This window comes from Macrotis lagotis, chromosome 1 (genome assembly GCF_037893015.1).
Source record: "Macrotis lagotis isolate mMagLag1 chromosome 1, bilby.v1.9.chrom.fasta, whole genome shotgun sequence".
In the NCBI taxonomy this organism is placed as follows: domain Eukaryota; kingdom Metazoa; phylum Chordata; class Mammalia; order Peramelemorphia; family Peramelidae; genus Macrotis; species Macrotis lagotis.
The window spans coordinates 400,871,163-400,888,826 of NC_133658.1; the positions used below are offsets into that span (position 1 = coordinate 400,871,163).

At 44.4% G+C, this 17,664-nt stretch overlaps 1 protein-coding gene across 4 annotated transcripts in view; it reads left to right on the top strand.

The window, feature by feature from the left end:
* The window catches only part of SYNPO (synaptopodin), a 71,502-nt gene that overhangs the window by 49,197 nt on the left and 4,641 nt on the right, over positions 1-17,664 (top strand). For 3 of the 4 annotated variants that reach the window (XM_074212627.1, XM_074212626.1, XM_074212628.1), the window contains one exon: positions 8,888-11,334. In XM_074212627.1, coding sequence (XP_074068728.1) covers positions 8,888-11,334 — 2,447 coding nt within the window. Of the gene's footprint in view, positions 1-8,887; positions 13,414-17,664 lie in introns of those variants that run through there. The other variant, XM_074212629.1, reaches the window with a different exon arrangement.

Sequence of the window (17,664 nt, forward strand, 5' to 3'; positions counted from 1 at the left end):
GCAGTTCATTAAAGCCATTTACAAAAGTATGGCAGAGCTGTAGGTGGTATCATTGGGGAGGGGAGCCCTGAGTCCTTGAAGTATTTGTATAGTGTTTTATGATCACAAAGTGCTTTATGGCCATTATTTCATTTGATTCTGGACAGGGCCAAGTATTGAGAGAAAGCTGTGGTTTAGTGAGTGTATATTGAGCTGACTTTAGAATCTGGAAGACCTGGCCTGTGGTTCCATCCTGGATTCATATTGTGAGATCCAGGGTAAGTCATTTAACTTCTCAGTGTCCCAAGAAATTCTCTATAATTTTAAGTTATAAAGCAGGTGCTGATCTGCATTGATAGAGGGAGTTTCATCACAGATCTAGCCTGGGGGTGCAATTATTATTCTACTTTAACAAAGCAATGAGAGTGGTGTTTTTTCTGAGGTCACACAGCTGGCAGATGGTAGATTTGGGGTTCAAACTTAGATTTCTTGACTTTGATCAGCATTCTTCAGGCTATAATTATACTCAATTTATCCCACTCATCTATCAAATCATAAATGTCTCTTGAAACTTTCCAGATTCTTCTATCTGGAAGTCCTTCCCCCCATTTGTCTCATAGCCTTTTTTTTAAAATGACATTTCTGATTTTGATATTTGTGTATATGCTTTATCTCCTCTACTATACTATCCTCTCTAGAAAAGTAGGAACTGTGCTTCTTTTAGGTTTTTTTATCTCCCTTAATACATAACAACATATAGTAGGTGGTCTGTGGTATTCAATTGAACAAGATTTTAAATGTTTACTATCTTGGAGGGGCTAGACTTAAAAAAGACAAAATGAAACAGTCCCTGCCCTCCAGGAGGAATAACAAATAAATTCAGAATATATATATATATATACAGGTAATTACAGGTGGGAGGGGTGCACTAACTGGTGAAGTAGCTGCTTTGGGAAAGAGGAGCTGAAATGAACTTTGGGATTTCCTCATGAATTTTAATTATCCATAGCTCTTATTATCATGGGAAATGGAGAGCTGCCAATATTCTTAAAGCTGTCTAAGGGGGGAGAGCCTGGAAGTGAGAGCCCTGGTTTAGGAGTCAGGATGACTATGTTCTAGTCTAAACTTGGAGAACTACAATTTAAGCTTATTCAATGGATACTCACCTTCTGCATACATCTTTTTCTTGATCTGGTGGCCAATGGGGCAATATCTCGACCTGATACTTGGTAGGTCATAGGTAGGGAACAGAAAGAAGGCCTGATCCATTATACATGGAAATGGCAGATTATAGGAATTGATCTGAAATTTCCCTTGAATCCTCAGCTTTCTTCTTCTCTTTCTTGCCTTCCCCCTTTAAATATACAACTATGTGTACATATATACATACATACATACATACATTCATACATACATATTGAGATCTGCCTTGGCAGCTCATTCCTTTCTATTGGTTTTCAAATTTAGTGTTTCTTCCTGATGATTATTCAGTTGTATTTGACTCTTCACAACCCCACTTGGGGTTTGTTTGGCAGAAATACTAGAGTGGTTGCCATTTCAGTTTATTTTACAGATGAGGAAACTGAGACAACCAGAGTTCAGTGACTTGCCCAGGGTGACAAAGCTAGTAAGAGTCTGAAGTCAGATTTGAGTTTAGGAAGATGAGCCTATTCACTGAACCACCTAGCTGCCCTACTGACAATTTGGTCTCCATTAATATTGGTACCAGAAATCTCCCTATTTTCCTTTAGAAGGGAGCAAGCTCTAAAAAAGGCAGAACAATATGGAGGAGGAGTGCATGAGAAGGGGAGTAGAGATAAGGAAATGACCTCCCTTGTCTGTCTCACCACCTCTCACTGATGTCATGTTTTTGGTTCCTATTTGTTCTTGGGAAGGGTGGAGTTAGGTAGTCATATCCTTTTCTCTTCCATTCTCACATGAAGCTGGAGGGATTGTGATATCATGATTAGAGTGCTTTTAACTTCTAGGAGACAAGCTTAGTAGGAGACTACAAGAGGTTAATAATTTCCATCATAGTTGTTTTCCATAATTTGCTTGATAGATGATTGTGGTCAAGTCATTTTCCTTCCTCTAGACCTCAGTTTCTTCCTCTATAAAATGGAAAATGGATCAGATCTATGTCAATCTATTCTCTGATGTCCCGCCCAGCTCTGCTAGATGATTCTATAAGTTTCTGTATGAAAGCCAGTATCAAACTTGGATTCAAAATGTGTTTTTGACATGGCTGTATATGACTGTGTATAAGTCACAAGCTTCTCTAAGCCTCAGTTTCTACATTTGTTAAAATGAGGGGACTGGACTAGATAGCTTCTAAAGTTCCTTCTACTCTAAACCTACAATCCCATCATTCCAAGATTTCAATTCTTGGGACCCTCACTAACTCTCTAAGTACAGCTCTATATTAGAGATGCATTACCATCAGTCTCTCAATGGAGGGAATTTCCATGCTAAGAGTTCCTCCCCAAGAATGAAATCAGTTTTGGACCAAATTGGGATTTTATGAGAGTCTTTCTCTCCATTTCTGGCATTAGTAGGGGCAGATATCAGTGGACACCAAGCTCCATCCCAAGTGTGAACCTTTCCTGATCTCTTTAGGCTTGGCCTTCCCATTAGGGTCAAAGAGTGATAACTCTCAGGAAGAACTACACCTCAGTTCCTGAGAGCCAGGTCAGGACCCTTCTGCCCAGAAGTTAGGCTTTTGGACTGAATGTCCAGGGCTTCTGCTTCTTCTGCAGAACTAGAAAAGAAATTGTCTTCTTACCAAAGTCTTTGCTTTAATCTCAGAAATTAATGTCACTTTATCATTGGAAGTGACATTAAAGAAGAGGCCATTACCATCTTTGCTGCCTCCTAAGGACCATGAGATCTTTCCATCTGACTTGCAGATGAAACTTTCTAGATGTTGCCTCCCCATTAGAATGTGATTGTCTTCTTATCTTTCTGTTTGTATTGTTGTTATCGTTTTTCTTGGCAAAGATACTGGAGTATCTACAAGAGGTTCATAATTTCCAGCATAGTTGTTTTCCATAATTTGCTTGATAGATGATTGTGGCCAAGTCATTTTCCTTCCTGTAGACCTCAGTTTCATCTTGTAGATGAAGAACTAAGGCAGACAGGGTTAAGTGACTTGCCCAGGGTCACACGACTAGTAAGTGACTGAGGCCATATTTGAATTCAGAAATGTTCCTGGGGACAGTTAGGTGGGGCAGTGGATAGAGCAATGACCCTGAAGTCAGGAGGAACTGAGTTCAAATTGAGATATTTGATACTTACTAGTTGTATGACCTTGGGCAAGTCACTAAACCCCATCACCCCTCCCCCACTAAATTAAATTAAAAAAAAGATTCCTGACTCCAGGCCCTGCCCTCTCTCTACTGTGCCCAATTCTCAGAAAGGGAATTTCCTGAATTTACAGAAAAGGGAATTAAGGTCCAAAGAGGTGGTTATAAATAACTAGTAAATAGGAGATGGGATTAGCATATAAGTTTTTTCTAACAAATCCTTAACTACATGGTGCTGCCTGTCATCAGTAGGACATAATGGCTTTCAAAGGTTTTTGCATGCATTATCTTGGATCCATATGCCACCACTCTGAGGCAGATAGACTTCATATCATCTCTTTGTTCTCTGGTCCATTCTCAATGAGGTAATATTTATTAAATAACCAGTAGGTATGAGACAATAAAAGTGGAATAGTTCTTGAGTTCAAGGAACTTAGATTCTGTTAGGTGAAGCAGTTTATGTATATATATACACACACACACACATATATACACACAAATATATATATATATACAAGTTAGGGAGACAGGGAGGGTTTGGGAGGATCAGGAAAGGCATCAAGTAGAAGGTAGTACTTAATGAATGTACCCACATGAAGGAAGTGAGGGATTTTGTGATGAAGCTGTAGTGTGTTCCAGACAAGGGAGAATGGGCATGGAGTGGGAAGGATTGATTAAGCCTCATCATCAATCTGACCACATCACTCCCTGAATAAGAGACTTCAAGGGTTTTCTGTTGCAGCTAAGATAAAATATGAATTTCTGTGTTTGGTATTTCAAGTCCTTCCCATTCTGGCTCCAACCTATCTTTCTAACCTTATTTCATAATACTCTCCTTCACACCCTCTACATTCCAGCCAACTTTTTGTTCCCTGTACATGATGGACATTCCCACCTCCTGTCTCCAGGCTTTGCTATTTCTCATGCCAGGAGCAGACTTCCTCCTCACATCCACCTCTTGGAATCTCACTCCCTTCAAGACTTAAGTGCCACCTCCTACATGAGGCCTTGTCTGATCTCTCTCCCCCTCCATTCCCCCCCCAGTTTTTAGCAGTCTCCTTCCAAAGACTGTTAACGACACTGTACATCTTTTGTATTTATTAACATGTGGATGTGGAGTTTCCCTCCCCTCAATAGACTGTGACTCCTTAGGTCAGATGGTGTTTTTGTTACTGTCTTTTTCTTTCCTGCACCTAACATAGTGGCTGGTCACATACATGGTGGACACTTAAAGATACTTAATGAATTGAATTGAATTATTCCTGTCTTATGGGGGAAAGATGAGAGGTATACTGAGGCTCTGAAAAATGACCCGATTTACTCAGGGTCATATAGTTAGTAAGTGGGGGAACTGAGATCAAACTCTGAGTGCTTTTGTTCACTAAAACACATAGACATGTTGTGTCTTCAATAGTGGGGACTGTACTCATACTCTGTAACCCAATACCTAATGTGACTGATGGCACGTATTTGTAAAATGTATGAGGTCAGAGATGTCAGTTCGTGGCCTTGAATTGGAGCAAAGCCAGCCCAAAGGCAAACCCATGACCTTGGTCTTCAGTAGCCCTTAACCACTGCACTAATGAGTTGCAGCCATAGGCAGATTTATCTGTAAATAGGCATCTTTTCCTAGATTTAAGCCAATCTCCCAGGCAGCTTCAGGAGGTCCCAAGGCTGAGTTTTCAGGGAGGCCCTGGCGGCCAAGGAGTCTGGAGGGCTGGGCTTCCAGCCCAGGAGTCTTCCTTTTGGGAAAAGGCCTATGTGTCATTTCCTTATTGAGAGTAAATTGGGTGGGGGTGAGAATGCCTGGGTAGGCGGGTGGGTGAGGTGGCCAGTCTGAATTCAGCATCCTGCCTCTCCCTCTTAGTCCAAGTGGTCAGAGGGGAAGAGGGGAGAGGATTGGAAGGAAAACAAATGAAGCCCTCACTCAGGGTCCCCATGGGAGGTTGCACAGGGGACACTTCCTTCCTAGTCTTGGCAGGTGGTCAGTTTATTCCCTGAAACTCAAGCCTGGGGTCTGTTTACATGTTCTGATGCCATGGTCACCAACTGAATGTTAGTGGACCTAAATTTCTCCCACCCTCCTTTTGGCCTATGGTGACCCAACGCCCCCAGCTAATGGCAGGCCTCTGTGAAAAAGTATTTCCTTGAATTCTCCTTGGCCTGCCCTTTGGGCTCACCTCCCTGCCTTTCCTCTTGGAGCCCTCCCTGCTTCTGATTCCCAAGGGACAAGTTCCTTGGCATAGTTTCCTAGCCCACAGGGATCTTTATCTTGCAAATATCTTAGAATCCTAGATGTGGAGTGTCAGAGCTAGAGGGGACATTGGAAATCACAGATGCCAAGCATCTCTTTGTAGAGATGGATAAATTACAGTCCAGGAAGGGACTTATTCAGAGTCACACAGTGAGTTAGTGACAGATTTGAGACCAATCAGGTATTTTGAGTCTCTGGATCTGTATTAAACAATGGTCTCTGTCATCCAGAAGCTAGTACTACAAATGACAGGATGAGGTAGAAAGTCCTGAGCTCTACCTTAGCTCTGCATAGAATACCAGAGGCAGCCTGGAAAGGGAACTAACTATTGGAGAGGCTGGTATGCTAGTGAGGTGCTCCCTCTTGTCTCTTGGAGGCCCAGGGGATGGGTGTTAGCATAGCATTGCTAGTTATGGCTAATTCTTCCTCTAGTGCTTGGTTTGAGGGTTAAGCCAGAAGGCAGTGAGTTGATGGGCCTTCTACTTGATCCCCTAGAGAAAAGGGAAAGCCTGGGCTGGTGTGTGGTTGACTTCTTTTCTCCTCCAACATGTTTGTGTGGGGTGGAAATCAAATGAATTGCAGCCTAAGTCCTTTCCAAATCTTTTTTTTGAATTCCTTTCTCATACAGTCACCCTAGGCTATGTGGGGAGAGCGAGGTACAAGTGACTATAACTTTCTTCTGGTGATTTAGGGGAAGAGTTGACTTTAGGGATGCACAAGACTTGGAGGCAGAAGGGAGGATATGAAAAGTCTCAGCTACTGGGGCAACTACAGTCTGTTGCTCTGTGACCTAAAGTCAGGCAGTTCCCCACTTCCGGCTCCAATTTCCTTAGGACCAAGATGCCATTTATTATCTGTGTGTCCTTGGGCAAAGTCTCTTCATGTCTTTGAGGCTCAATTCCTCATCTGAAGGTGAAGGATTGAATTAGATAATCTTTGAGGGTCCTTATAGTCTTAAATCTAGGATACTATGATCTCTAAGGTACCTTTTAGCTCTGGCATTCCATTTTCTATAATATAATGACCTCCCCTTGGAAAAGACTACGGAGTCTCAAAGTTCATGCCATATAGTACAAGCCCAAACAAACTCCTACATATCAAGTTGAAAAGATTTTCTAAAGGGGCCCAATGTCGGATGGAATGTTTGACACCTGAGGGCTAGACAAGCTGAACATTGAGGCTTATCATAAGTAAATTGACCATAGAAGCTTTTGAAAACCTCCATATAAAGCATGGAGATATCATGATCTGTGTCAGTGGAAAAAGTAACCACACTGAATTAATGAAGCATCTTTTTCCTAGATAGTATAGTGAAGTAAGTAGTGAAGATAGAGAAATCATGACCCTTTCCCTCAAGGCATTTGCAGTCTGGTATCCTTTTCAAGTAGTCTGAACAGATGAATGCTAAGATTTCCCTAGGCTCAAAAATTGCTTGTCCAACCATTTTGGGGAGCTATCCATAGTTACTGTTGTTGACCCCTAATTTCCATTTTTCCTCCCCCTTTTTCTCCTCCTACTCATCTTTCAGCTAGGCAGTTTTGGAAGTACAGGTTCCTTTGGATATTAGCTTGAGTAAAAAGTTTAAGTCAAAGCCCAATGGAACTGCTTTATCACTGCTTCTGTTGTGATGGCTTCTTCCTATTGCTATCATTTCTGTGAATAACCTAGGTTGCTATCATGAATTGGCTTATGACTATCCCACTTCCCTTAGGCACTGACTTTGGACCTCCAATTCCAAAATATCCTTAGTGGGAATAGCCTGTCCTCCAAATGACCTCCTCTGCCTCTTCTTCTTAGCCAGAATCCTTAGCAGCACAGAGGATGCAAAAAAGCGGGATACTATAAACAGACTATTGGAACAGAGAAAGTCCTTAGAACACCAAACCTATCACCAGGGTTGGAGGGGACTTTAGATTAATTAGCTCAAGTCCTTCTTTTGAAACAGGAAGAACCTGAAATTCAGTGAAATAATTAGGAGTGATTCCATGAGATCCTAATTCAGGGTCATTTAAGGGATGTTGTGGTGGCTAAGGAAGGAAAAGGCTACTTGGGGAATAAAAAAGGAGGATGGGGTGTAATGAGGTAGGTGTACTTAGGGCTCCTGCCTTAATGAGGGGCATGGACATGTTTTTTCACTTCATCCAGAAATCTGGTCATTTGCATTGTCTTGTCTTGTCACAGACCGTTTGGGAGCCTCAGCCACTGACAGTTTGATGCATTTTGCTAGCATTTCTTATGCATCTGTATTTCTTTCTCTATTTCTGTGGCCCCTTAACTAGTTTCAGCCCTTATCTCTCACCTGGATTTTTGGTAGCACTCAGTCTCTTGACCTTCAGCTTTTCATCTTGCAATCCATCCTTCACAGAATAGATATTTATCTTCCTAATTCATTGCTTTAATCATGTTGCTCACCTGCCTAAAACCTTCCATGACTGCTTGTTGCTTACAGGATAAAGTCCAAAGTCCAACCTCTTTAACCTAACATTCAGAGCCTTCTATAGACTAAGACACTTTTCCAGTCATATCTCCAAATTAATCCCCCTCATACACTGTACATTTCAGTACATTAAACTTAGTCACCTCTTACTCTATCTCCAGATCTTTCCTCTATTCCTTCCTACCTGGGGGATGATGCACTGCTTCGCTTATCCTTCAAGGTTCCACTCAAATGCCACCTCTCCCATGAAGTCTTATTTTCCCCTTCATGGACTTTGAATCAGCCTTGTGGCTCCTACCCCTTTCTTCTGTGTATCATAGCATCTCAGAAGTCTCAGTGCAATTTTAAACAATTAAAGTTACTTGTGTCTATGCCCTATATTGTCTACTAGGCTGTGAGTTCTGGGAGGACTATTGCCTCATTTACTAAAATGGGAAGAGCTGGTCCTGGATTTAAAAGTTTAGGTTTGAGTTTTAGCTTTTACTCAGCTTGACAAATATTTTTTTTTTGTACTTGCCACTGTGCATGGTGATGAGAGATGAGAATATGGAAACAAAACCAAAACTGGCCCAAAGATCTTGTGTTATATTAGTGTGACCCTGGGTGAGTCACTTAATTTTTTTAAGTCTTAGTTTTCTTATAAATACCCTTCTAGTTCTAAATCTGTGATCTTCTCTGAGGCAATTTCCTCATCTGTAAAATGGGTACAATGGACTAATTACCTCAGGGTTGTATGAACAAAATAAAATACCTTGTAGTACTTAGTAAAAAATTGTAAAAATGAATTATTTTCTTCTCTATCATTTTGTTTTCTCCAGTATTAAGCATAACATTCTATACCTAACATATATTTACTAAATTACTGTTAACTGGCATGGATACTAACCCTGAACTCTATTTCTTCTTCCTTGCTAGCATTGTGTCGGAGTACCAGCTTCACTGAGAAGGACTTGAAAGAGGCCAAAGCACAAAGTCAGCGAATTGCTGCCCAGCTGACCACTCCTCCCAGTTCCAACTCCCCAGGGGTCCTACTCTTCCACAGGCGCCGGCAGAGAGTAAAGGAGTTCACTTTTGAGAGCTTTGGAAAACAGGGACAGAAACCTATCCCTCAAACCCTCCCTGTAGAGACTCCAGACCATGTTCCAAAACTCTGCCTGAATCATACGCCCCAAGGCTCTTGTCCAAGCCCCTCTTCATCCCTTGATATCCAGGCCCCTGAGGTAGAGAATCCTTGCTGCAATATGGAGGGGCAAGGAGAGAACACAAATGTTCTGACCCAGAGATCCTTGGAGAAAGCAGCCAGTGAAGAAGAGGAGATCCCTTTGGTGGTTTACCTAAAGGAAAATGCAGCCTTGCTCACAGCTAATGGACTACACCTATCTCAAAGTAAGGAACCTCAGAGGGATCCTTCACTGGCTGATGCAAATATTCCCACTATGGATGCTAATCAGAATCCTTCCTTGACAGAGACTAAATCTACCACATTCGTGAGTGATGTCAACCAGAACCCACCGGTGATGGATATTGGTCAGAATGTATCAATCTCTAGCACCAAACAGAATGCCTCTGAATCCCAGGTACAGCAGGACACTCCTGTGGCTGACTTTAAACCTAGCACTCTGCTTGAGGCGGAGAAAACCCAATCACCAAGCCCAGACATGAGTTCCAGTGCACTAATTACTGAAGGGACGCCAAACATAGTACCTACCAACGGGAAGGCCAGTCTCCACTCTGGGGAGGCTATTCCCAGTTCCACCATGAATGCTGTGGTCTCTGATGTCAAGTCTAGTGTCTTGGTCATTGATGTCAAACCCAATATACTAGCAGTGGGGCTAGAGATGTCTGAGCCTGCTATCAGTACCCCAGGCCCCAAGCAGCATAGTGAGGTCCACCTTACCCTGGCCAAACCTCAGTCGGTGGTGAACAGGACGGCCAGGCCATTTGGAGCCCAGTCTCATGGGATCAACAATCAGTTGGAACGGAGCCCGATGCTGGAGAGACGTACCATAGGAGAGAGAAGCCCCAGGGGCCAGGCACATACAATAGGGGAGAGAAGTCCTCAGGTCCAGAGGCATACTGTAATGATGAGAAGCCCTATGGTGGAGAGGAAGCCTTTGAGAGAGAGCAGTCCTATGATGGAGCGGGGACCTGTGGCAGAGAGACCAGTGATGGTTGAGAGAAGTCCTGCTTTGGAAAGACGCCCATTGGCAAATTTCACTCCACCCCCCACCTATGCTGAGACCCTGTCTACGACACCTGTGGCCTCCAGGGGCAGGTCTCCACCTTCATACTCTGTTCTGTACCCCAGTACTGAGCACAAGCATACACTTCTCAAGGGGCCTAGCTACAGTGAGGGCAGGTCAGCATCTACACCCAAGACTGGCATCCTGGAGGAGTCAATGGCCCGCCGGGGCAATAGGAAGTCCATGTTCACCTTTGTGGAGAAGCCCAAAGTGACCCCCAATCCTGATCTCTTGGATTTGGTACAGACGGCTGATGAGAAACGGAAGCAGAGAGACCAGGGAGAGCTGGGCCCTGAGGAGGAACCCTTTGCACTTGGGGCTGAAGCATCCAACTTTCAGAATGATCCACCTCCGAGGGACTGGTCTAGCACTCCCTCTGAGGATGTCCTCCCAGAATGGTCATCATGCCTGAAGTCACCCAGCATCCGGGCCAAGCCTAAGCCAAAACCAAACCAAAACCTCACGGAGGCCAGTGGCAAGGGAGCTGAGCTATATGCCCGACGTCAATCCCGAATGGAGAAATATGTAATTGAGTCACCAGGCCATACTGAGTTGGCCCGCTGCCCATCTCCTACCATGTCTCTGCCTCCTTCCTGGAAATATGCTAATGCTCCAGGGTTTCCAGGGGGCTTCCGGGTGGCAAGTCGGAGCCCAGCCCGAACACCACCTGCCTCTCTGTATCACGGCTACCTGCCAGAGAACAGGACTCCACGCAGGGAGGTGGAGCCCACCAAACAACAACCTTACCAGCTCCAGTCCTCACTCTTTGTTCTCACTCCCTCCAAGGAGCCAGCCAAGGTCCCAACAAGAGCAGCCTCTCCTGCCAAGCCAGGATCTCTTGATTTGGAACCTGTGGGGAGGCTGGCACCCTGCCCACCTAGTTCGGTCCTTCCCCCTTCTCCTGCCCTGCCTCGGCCAGCACGTACCTCACCTGGTCTGTGTCCCTCGCCAGTGGGCTCAGGAGGCCTTGTCCAAGATGTTACCCAGATGAGTGGCAGCAGCCCCACCTTTGGTGGTGAAGTCTCCCCAGTGTCTCCTTCCCGAGCATGGTCTCCAAGAGCCAAGGGCCAAGCTCCTAGACCTTCATTCTCTACACGGAATGCAGGGATTGAGCCCCAGGTGTGGAAGCCTTCCTTTTGCTTCAAATAAGGTTTTCTGTGAGCCCAAGTAGATCCCACCACCCACCACCCACCACAACCATCAATCAAGGGTGCTGGATGAATGAGGGAGATGAATCAGCTTGAAGGCTGGAAAGCCCAGTAACCAGAAGGGGAAGACCTTGTCCCAACCAAGGGGAGCTGTAGTGAGTGTGCAGTCTCAGGGAGGCCCCATGCCAGCGTCTTGCTGGGAGAGAGGAGAAAGTCACAGACAGCACTTGTACAACTCTAGCACACCCAAGCTTAGGGAGCATCCAGAGCCTGCTGGTCAGGTCCTCTTTTCCACACAAAGGACCAGCAGACTCTTTTCGGGAAGGGGGCAGAGGTTGTCCTATATTATTTGACAGAACAGTGGGAAGTACCTGATGATGAGCAAGAACTCCTGATGCCTTTCCTGTCTGCTGCTGCTGGGGTCCCACCTTCCTGGGGCCTGTTTCTGCCTTCTCCACTTCTAGCTTTGTGAAACTGTTTACATGTTTTGCTTTGGAGAACTCTGGTCTTCTCAGCCTTCCTCTTTCCTGCTGCCTCTCCCATGCAAGGGTACCTTCATGAGAGGGGGAGGCCGAACAACTTTGGGTTTTCTCTTCTGGGTGACTATTTTCCTCCATTCATCCCTCCTTGAATTGGGCTCTAGGAAACTGTCTCTGCACAACACCAGAAAGGCAGGGAAGCATCTTCAACTGCATGTTAAAGACTCTACCTGTGATGCTCCAGTGCTCCCTGAGTTTGAATCCTCCCTATATTCTTCATGCCTTTGTTCCCATCTTATAGTTTGGGATGAAATGTTATTCCTTGAAGGAAGCCTCAGGGTCAAGAATACAGAGCAAGAGCCAGATGTGAATGAGAAGTCAGAGGGGAGGAGAGATCCCAAATACCTTCAGGTCTTTCCCAAGGGGACTTGGCTGGCAAAATCTCAGCTGGGCTTTCTTTTTGGGGGTCAGCAACTTCCTCTTTGTGACAGGCTGTATGCTAGCAAGGGTGCCCAAGTCAATTCAGGATGGGGGCCTAAAACCAGTAAGGATGACCAGACTGGCTAGGAATTTGGGAGAAAGACATTCTAAGTGCAAGATGGGCCTTTCCAGGATAAAGGAGGAGTTACTAGAGGGATGTTGCTATTAGAGGGACTGAGGCTAGAAGTCAGATTATATTTTCTGATAAGAATCTGGAATTGACTTCTGAAGGTCACATGAGCTTGTTCCCTGAAGCCCCTAAAGTCCAGATTAGATATAATCTTTGGTATAGATTGAGGTAAGGCCTACCTGGAGGCAAGACATTGATCTTCATGGCCTTCATTACTGGGAATTTGATATTATGGCCACATAACTTTTTCCTTATGTGGTTATTAGGGACCAGTTTGTAGGTGGGTCCATTGTTGGTTGAAGGAGATAGAAGGCTCAATGGCTGAGATAAGGAGAGTTGGGGAACAGTAGACCCAAACCATCTGTGGCCTTACCTGGTTCTCTAGGATAACTCCATGGGCACACAGGAGGCAGGGTAGTATAACATAAAGAATTCTTCATAGGAAGTCAGGAGACCTGGACAGCCTTAGCCTGAATGGGCTGGGAGCAAAGCACTTCCCCTCTCAGGGCCTGAGTTTTATAACTTAAATATTTTCTATGTGAGGGACACAGAGTAGATGATTCTAATTTATTCTAATATTTTATGAAGCTTCAGTGTACAGAGATTTGGACTAGGTAGTGTCATGGAGATACAGAAGAAGGAGAAGGCATGGTTCTTGCCACTGAGGAGTCTATCTCAAAGGAAGTTTTCCAAGAGCAGAGCTATGATCTGGGGGGAATATCTGCTTTCTCTCCCTCCTCCTCCAGGTCTGGACTCCTGAAGCTTGGAGAGGCCACACCAGGCTGAGCTTCCTACGCTGTCTCCATGGGAACCAGGGGGTGCTTTCCTCATGAGCTCATTACACTGAGGAAATGGAAAGAGGGTTGGGAAAGCCTGTCACTAGTTCTGCGCGCGCGCGTGCACACACACACACACACACACACACACACACACACACACACACACACACACACAGAGCCCCTTCAAGAATGGAGGCCATAACCACTTTGCCATTGGAAGTCTCCCTTCCTGGATCTCCAGGCATGGAGTCATTCACACAAGGTCTCTCCTCAGCTTCTGCATACACACACTTGCTTTGTGGTCTGTGTTTCTCACTTTGGCTCCTCTTCTGGCTCTTAATACACCTCAGACCTGGTTCACTTCTTGCCTCTGTTCTGTTTCCTATAGACTCGATGTCCCTTTTCTCCTGACTCTCCAGTCCTATCTCATGTTCTGTTTCTTTGGGCTCAGGATGGGGAACAAAAGTACTAGCTAGTTCAGTCACTTGAATTGAGTCCTAAGAAATATTGAGTATTAGGTGTATGTGTATGAATGAGTGGGGGGGGGGTGAGAGAGAGGGTGAGAGAGGGAGAGAGAGACAGACAGAGAGAGAGAGAGAGAGAGAGAGAGAGGTGAGAGAGAGAGAGAGAGAGGTGTGTGTGTGTGTGTGTGTGTGTGTGTGTGTGTGTTGGAGTAAGTTTTATATGGTATTAATTTCTCATCCATGGTTTCTTCAAGTATTTTCATGCTGAAGATCTTAGAGCACTTAACTGGTTAATTGGTTAACTTCTAATTGGTGTTATGGTAGGCTCTCCCTTTATGCTCTAAATTGGAGGATTTGGGATTGAATCTAAGGGACCAATTCCCTCTCCAATAGCATTACTGGATCCTCTAAATGAAATATTAAGAATGAGGCTGCACTTGAATTGGGGTGAAATAAGAATCCAAGAATAGTTTAGGAGCTCTGAGATCTTTTGGTTAAATGGATAGATCCATTTCTTCCCTTAACCCTTCCTCACCCTCACTCCTCATCAAGGCAGGCCACAGAGTCCGGGCCCCAGTGAGCTGCAGGCTAGAATGTTATGGACATATCATGGACTTCTAGAAATACATTCAGCCCACGGCAGCCTGTTCTTGCCTGCTGGGCAGAGTTTTCTCAGCTACTGTAGGTGGCCTCTTGCACCCACCTTTCAGCTCCTGGCAAAGCTGCTGTTGGCTGTTCTGGGAAGTGAGCCAAGTCAGACCTATATGTTCCCACTCTTTGGCATTCAATCCTTACCACCCCAGCTACCCCAAAGGGGGAGCAATCCATGTCACTGACTTAGGAACAGTTTGGATCCCTGAGTTCTTTAGGATAGAGGTATTCTCTATCTCTAGCTTCAATCTCTGACTGAGAATCTAACAATGTTTCATGTCAGGAGGCATCCCTTGGCCCCAATGCCCCACATTACTCATTTTACTGTTACCAGATCAATCTCAATGCCCATAGGGCTGTCACTGTCCACGGCCAGGGAGAAAGCTGCATGTGACACTACTCCCACCCAGAGAAAAGAAGCATGCAGCTATCCTCTAAGCAGCTACATGGCTGTAAATGAATCTTGCTCAGGGTCTTTCTGTAGTCTGGAAAGGCATGTAAAGGAAATATCCCTGGTACTGCTCAATGAAGATTTCCAGGCAACTTAGTCTTTATTTCTGACCTTAGGGATGCTGTTCATTCAAAAGGAGACTGCTTGGTCATAGGGCAGGACCTGCTTTGTTTGGAATGGATAATTAGTCTTGCTTTAGAGCAAACAGTTGGCCTAGAGGACACACAGTCCCTCCATCTGCAGCACTAAGGTCACCTGTTCTAAGCTATGATCCATCTTGAACCAGGGCTAAGGAACTTGAGTATCTGCCTTGTGACAGTTACTATATTCTAATTGATAGAGCTCCTCTATTACTATTCAATGGTTTGGGTCAATGCCGAACTTTAGGTAAAAGGATGAATGCATCAGCCAATACTGGGTCCTGACTGGACAAGAGATAGCATAGCTTTTGCTGTATTCTGATTAAGTGGGAAAAAAAAGATTTGGGAGTTCTTGGTCTCTGAGTTAGATGCAGCATATCCTTTAGTATGCAGCTATCCTCCTGAGGATTGGGGTTTTCTCAATCAATATGTACTAGCTACATTAGGGCTGTAGTAATGATGTTCATCCTTAATGATGATACCTAGGGGAACTAGATGTCATTGGGCTTGGAATCAAGAAGACCATCGCTGTTTGACCCTGGGCAAGTCAACTGTGCTTGCCTCAGTTTCTTCATCTGTCAAATGAGATGGAGAAGGAAATGACAAACCAATCCAGTATCCTTGCCACGAAAACCCCAAATGGGGCCATGAAGAGTCAGACACAAATGAAATAACTGAATAACAACAGTACTTTATTACTTTGTAACATTGTGAGGGATGATGCTATAGGTCTTGCTTAGCCCTGATCTGGAACTGATCAGTGGAGAAATCATGATGATCCTTAAGATCATTCATCTTTCTCTATTCACCTTCTGATCTCCAACTCCTTAAGGAATTGTCCGACCATATTTTTTCATTCTTGATGTTGCTTAGTTTCCTCCTCAGTTACTCTTGGTTCCCTATTCTCCTATTATTTTATTCTCATCTAGCCTCACCATAGTTGGTGACATTTCCTATCATGTCTTCTGGACCACAATCACAATTTTTTCTAGGGAAAAATAGGTAATTGAAGGTAATTGAGAGTGAATAGCAAAGAAAATAACACAGGACTGAGTTTGCTTCTATGACTGGGGCTGATGTCTCCATCAACCACAGCTTCCATTCCAGAGGATGGATCCGATGTGAGACCCCCTTAACTGAGGATTCTGGGCTGAGCTTATTGGTCCACTCCATGATCCCAAACTCCGACTCAGTCAATCAAGAAGCCTCTTGGTTGCTGATGAAGTTTTTGGTACCATCTGCATTCTAATTTTTCCCTCAACTGTAAGAAAAGAGGTCATTCAAACAACAAGTATTTGGTAAGCTCCTGTATTCTAGGTCCTGGGGATATAAAGAAAAAGAAGAGGTATGTCCCAAAACCCAGAAAAATAATCCAAATTCAGTTCCCTCTCCAAAGTTCATAAACACACACTTTTTCTCTCACAGCTATATTATCGAACAAGCAATGGATTGAAAGGCAGAGGATCTGAGTCATAGACATCTTACTTGCTACCTTTGTGACCTATCAAGGCCTCAATTTCCATTTCTGTAAAATTAGGGTGAGCTAACTCAAAGGTTCCTTCCAGATCTGTCATGATTCTACCCTAAGCCCTATTTGCTTTCAAAAGAATAGATTAGCTCAGGCTGAAGGTGATTAGATCACTAGGGCCAGGGAGGAAAAGGATAAAACTGTCCTTGAACAGATGGAAAATGTTCTATCTCCTTCCTCTCTAAATGATGTCAGTGGAAACCTGTGTGTGTTTGTGTGTTTGTGTGTGTGTGTGTGTGTGTGTGTGTGTGTGTGTGTGTGTGTGTGTGTTAGGTAGGAAGCTGAAATCACTGGGTCTAGGGCCTTAGGTCATGGCTGTACCCTCCCTTAATCTTGGATAAAAAACTTTTATGCCCCCAAATCCAGCCCCCTCCCCAATGTTTGATGAAACCTAGAAGAATTGGTGGGCAATAGTCTTAGATATAAACTAACAATGTCAACTATTATTATCTCCTTCTTCCCCTTTGGAAAAAAAAACAGGCAGAGCCTGACCTATACCTAGGGAAAGGACAAGGGTTGTGACTGAGGACACTGAGCAGGCTCATTCTAGTGTCCCATATTTTCATCAGGATTGCATTTTGAATTCTTTGAGACCCTCAGTAAAATGCAGATAGCCCTGAAAGGCCCAGCATAGAGCTATGGGATTTAGGGCTAGGAGGATCATTTGAGAAACAGAAGAAGAGCCTGGGGCTGAGTGTTATTGTGGCGTGCCCAGGTCACATAGGGCATGTGACTCCAGATTCGGTACTCTCTCTGCTGTGTCATATTAGACTTCTATTAGCCAACACCTTCACTACTGAAGAGGACAAATGATGATGACAGCAGAGAGATGGAGTGTTGGGGATGAATGACATTTGGAAGAGGACATTGGGTCTATCACCAATGTGCTCTGGGACCTTGGGCAAGTCATCTCTCCTTTGGGTCTCAGGTTTTTGTCTTGTTTATATTCTTCGTGACCCCATTTGGGGTTTTCTTGGCAGAGATACTAGAAAAATTTGCCATTTCCTTCTCCAGCTCATTTGACAGATGTGGATACTGAGGCAAACAGGTTTAAAAATAGGACTTGTCCAGGGTCCCCCAGCTAGTAAGTGTCTGTGGCTGGATTTGAACTGACTCCAGGCCCAGCATTTCTACCTGCTGGGCCACCTAGTTGCCCAAGGCCTCAATTTTACCATTTGTGAAATGAAGCTGTTGGATTA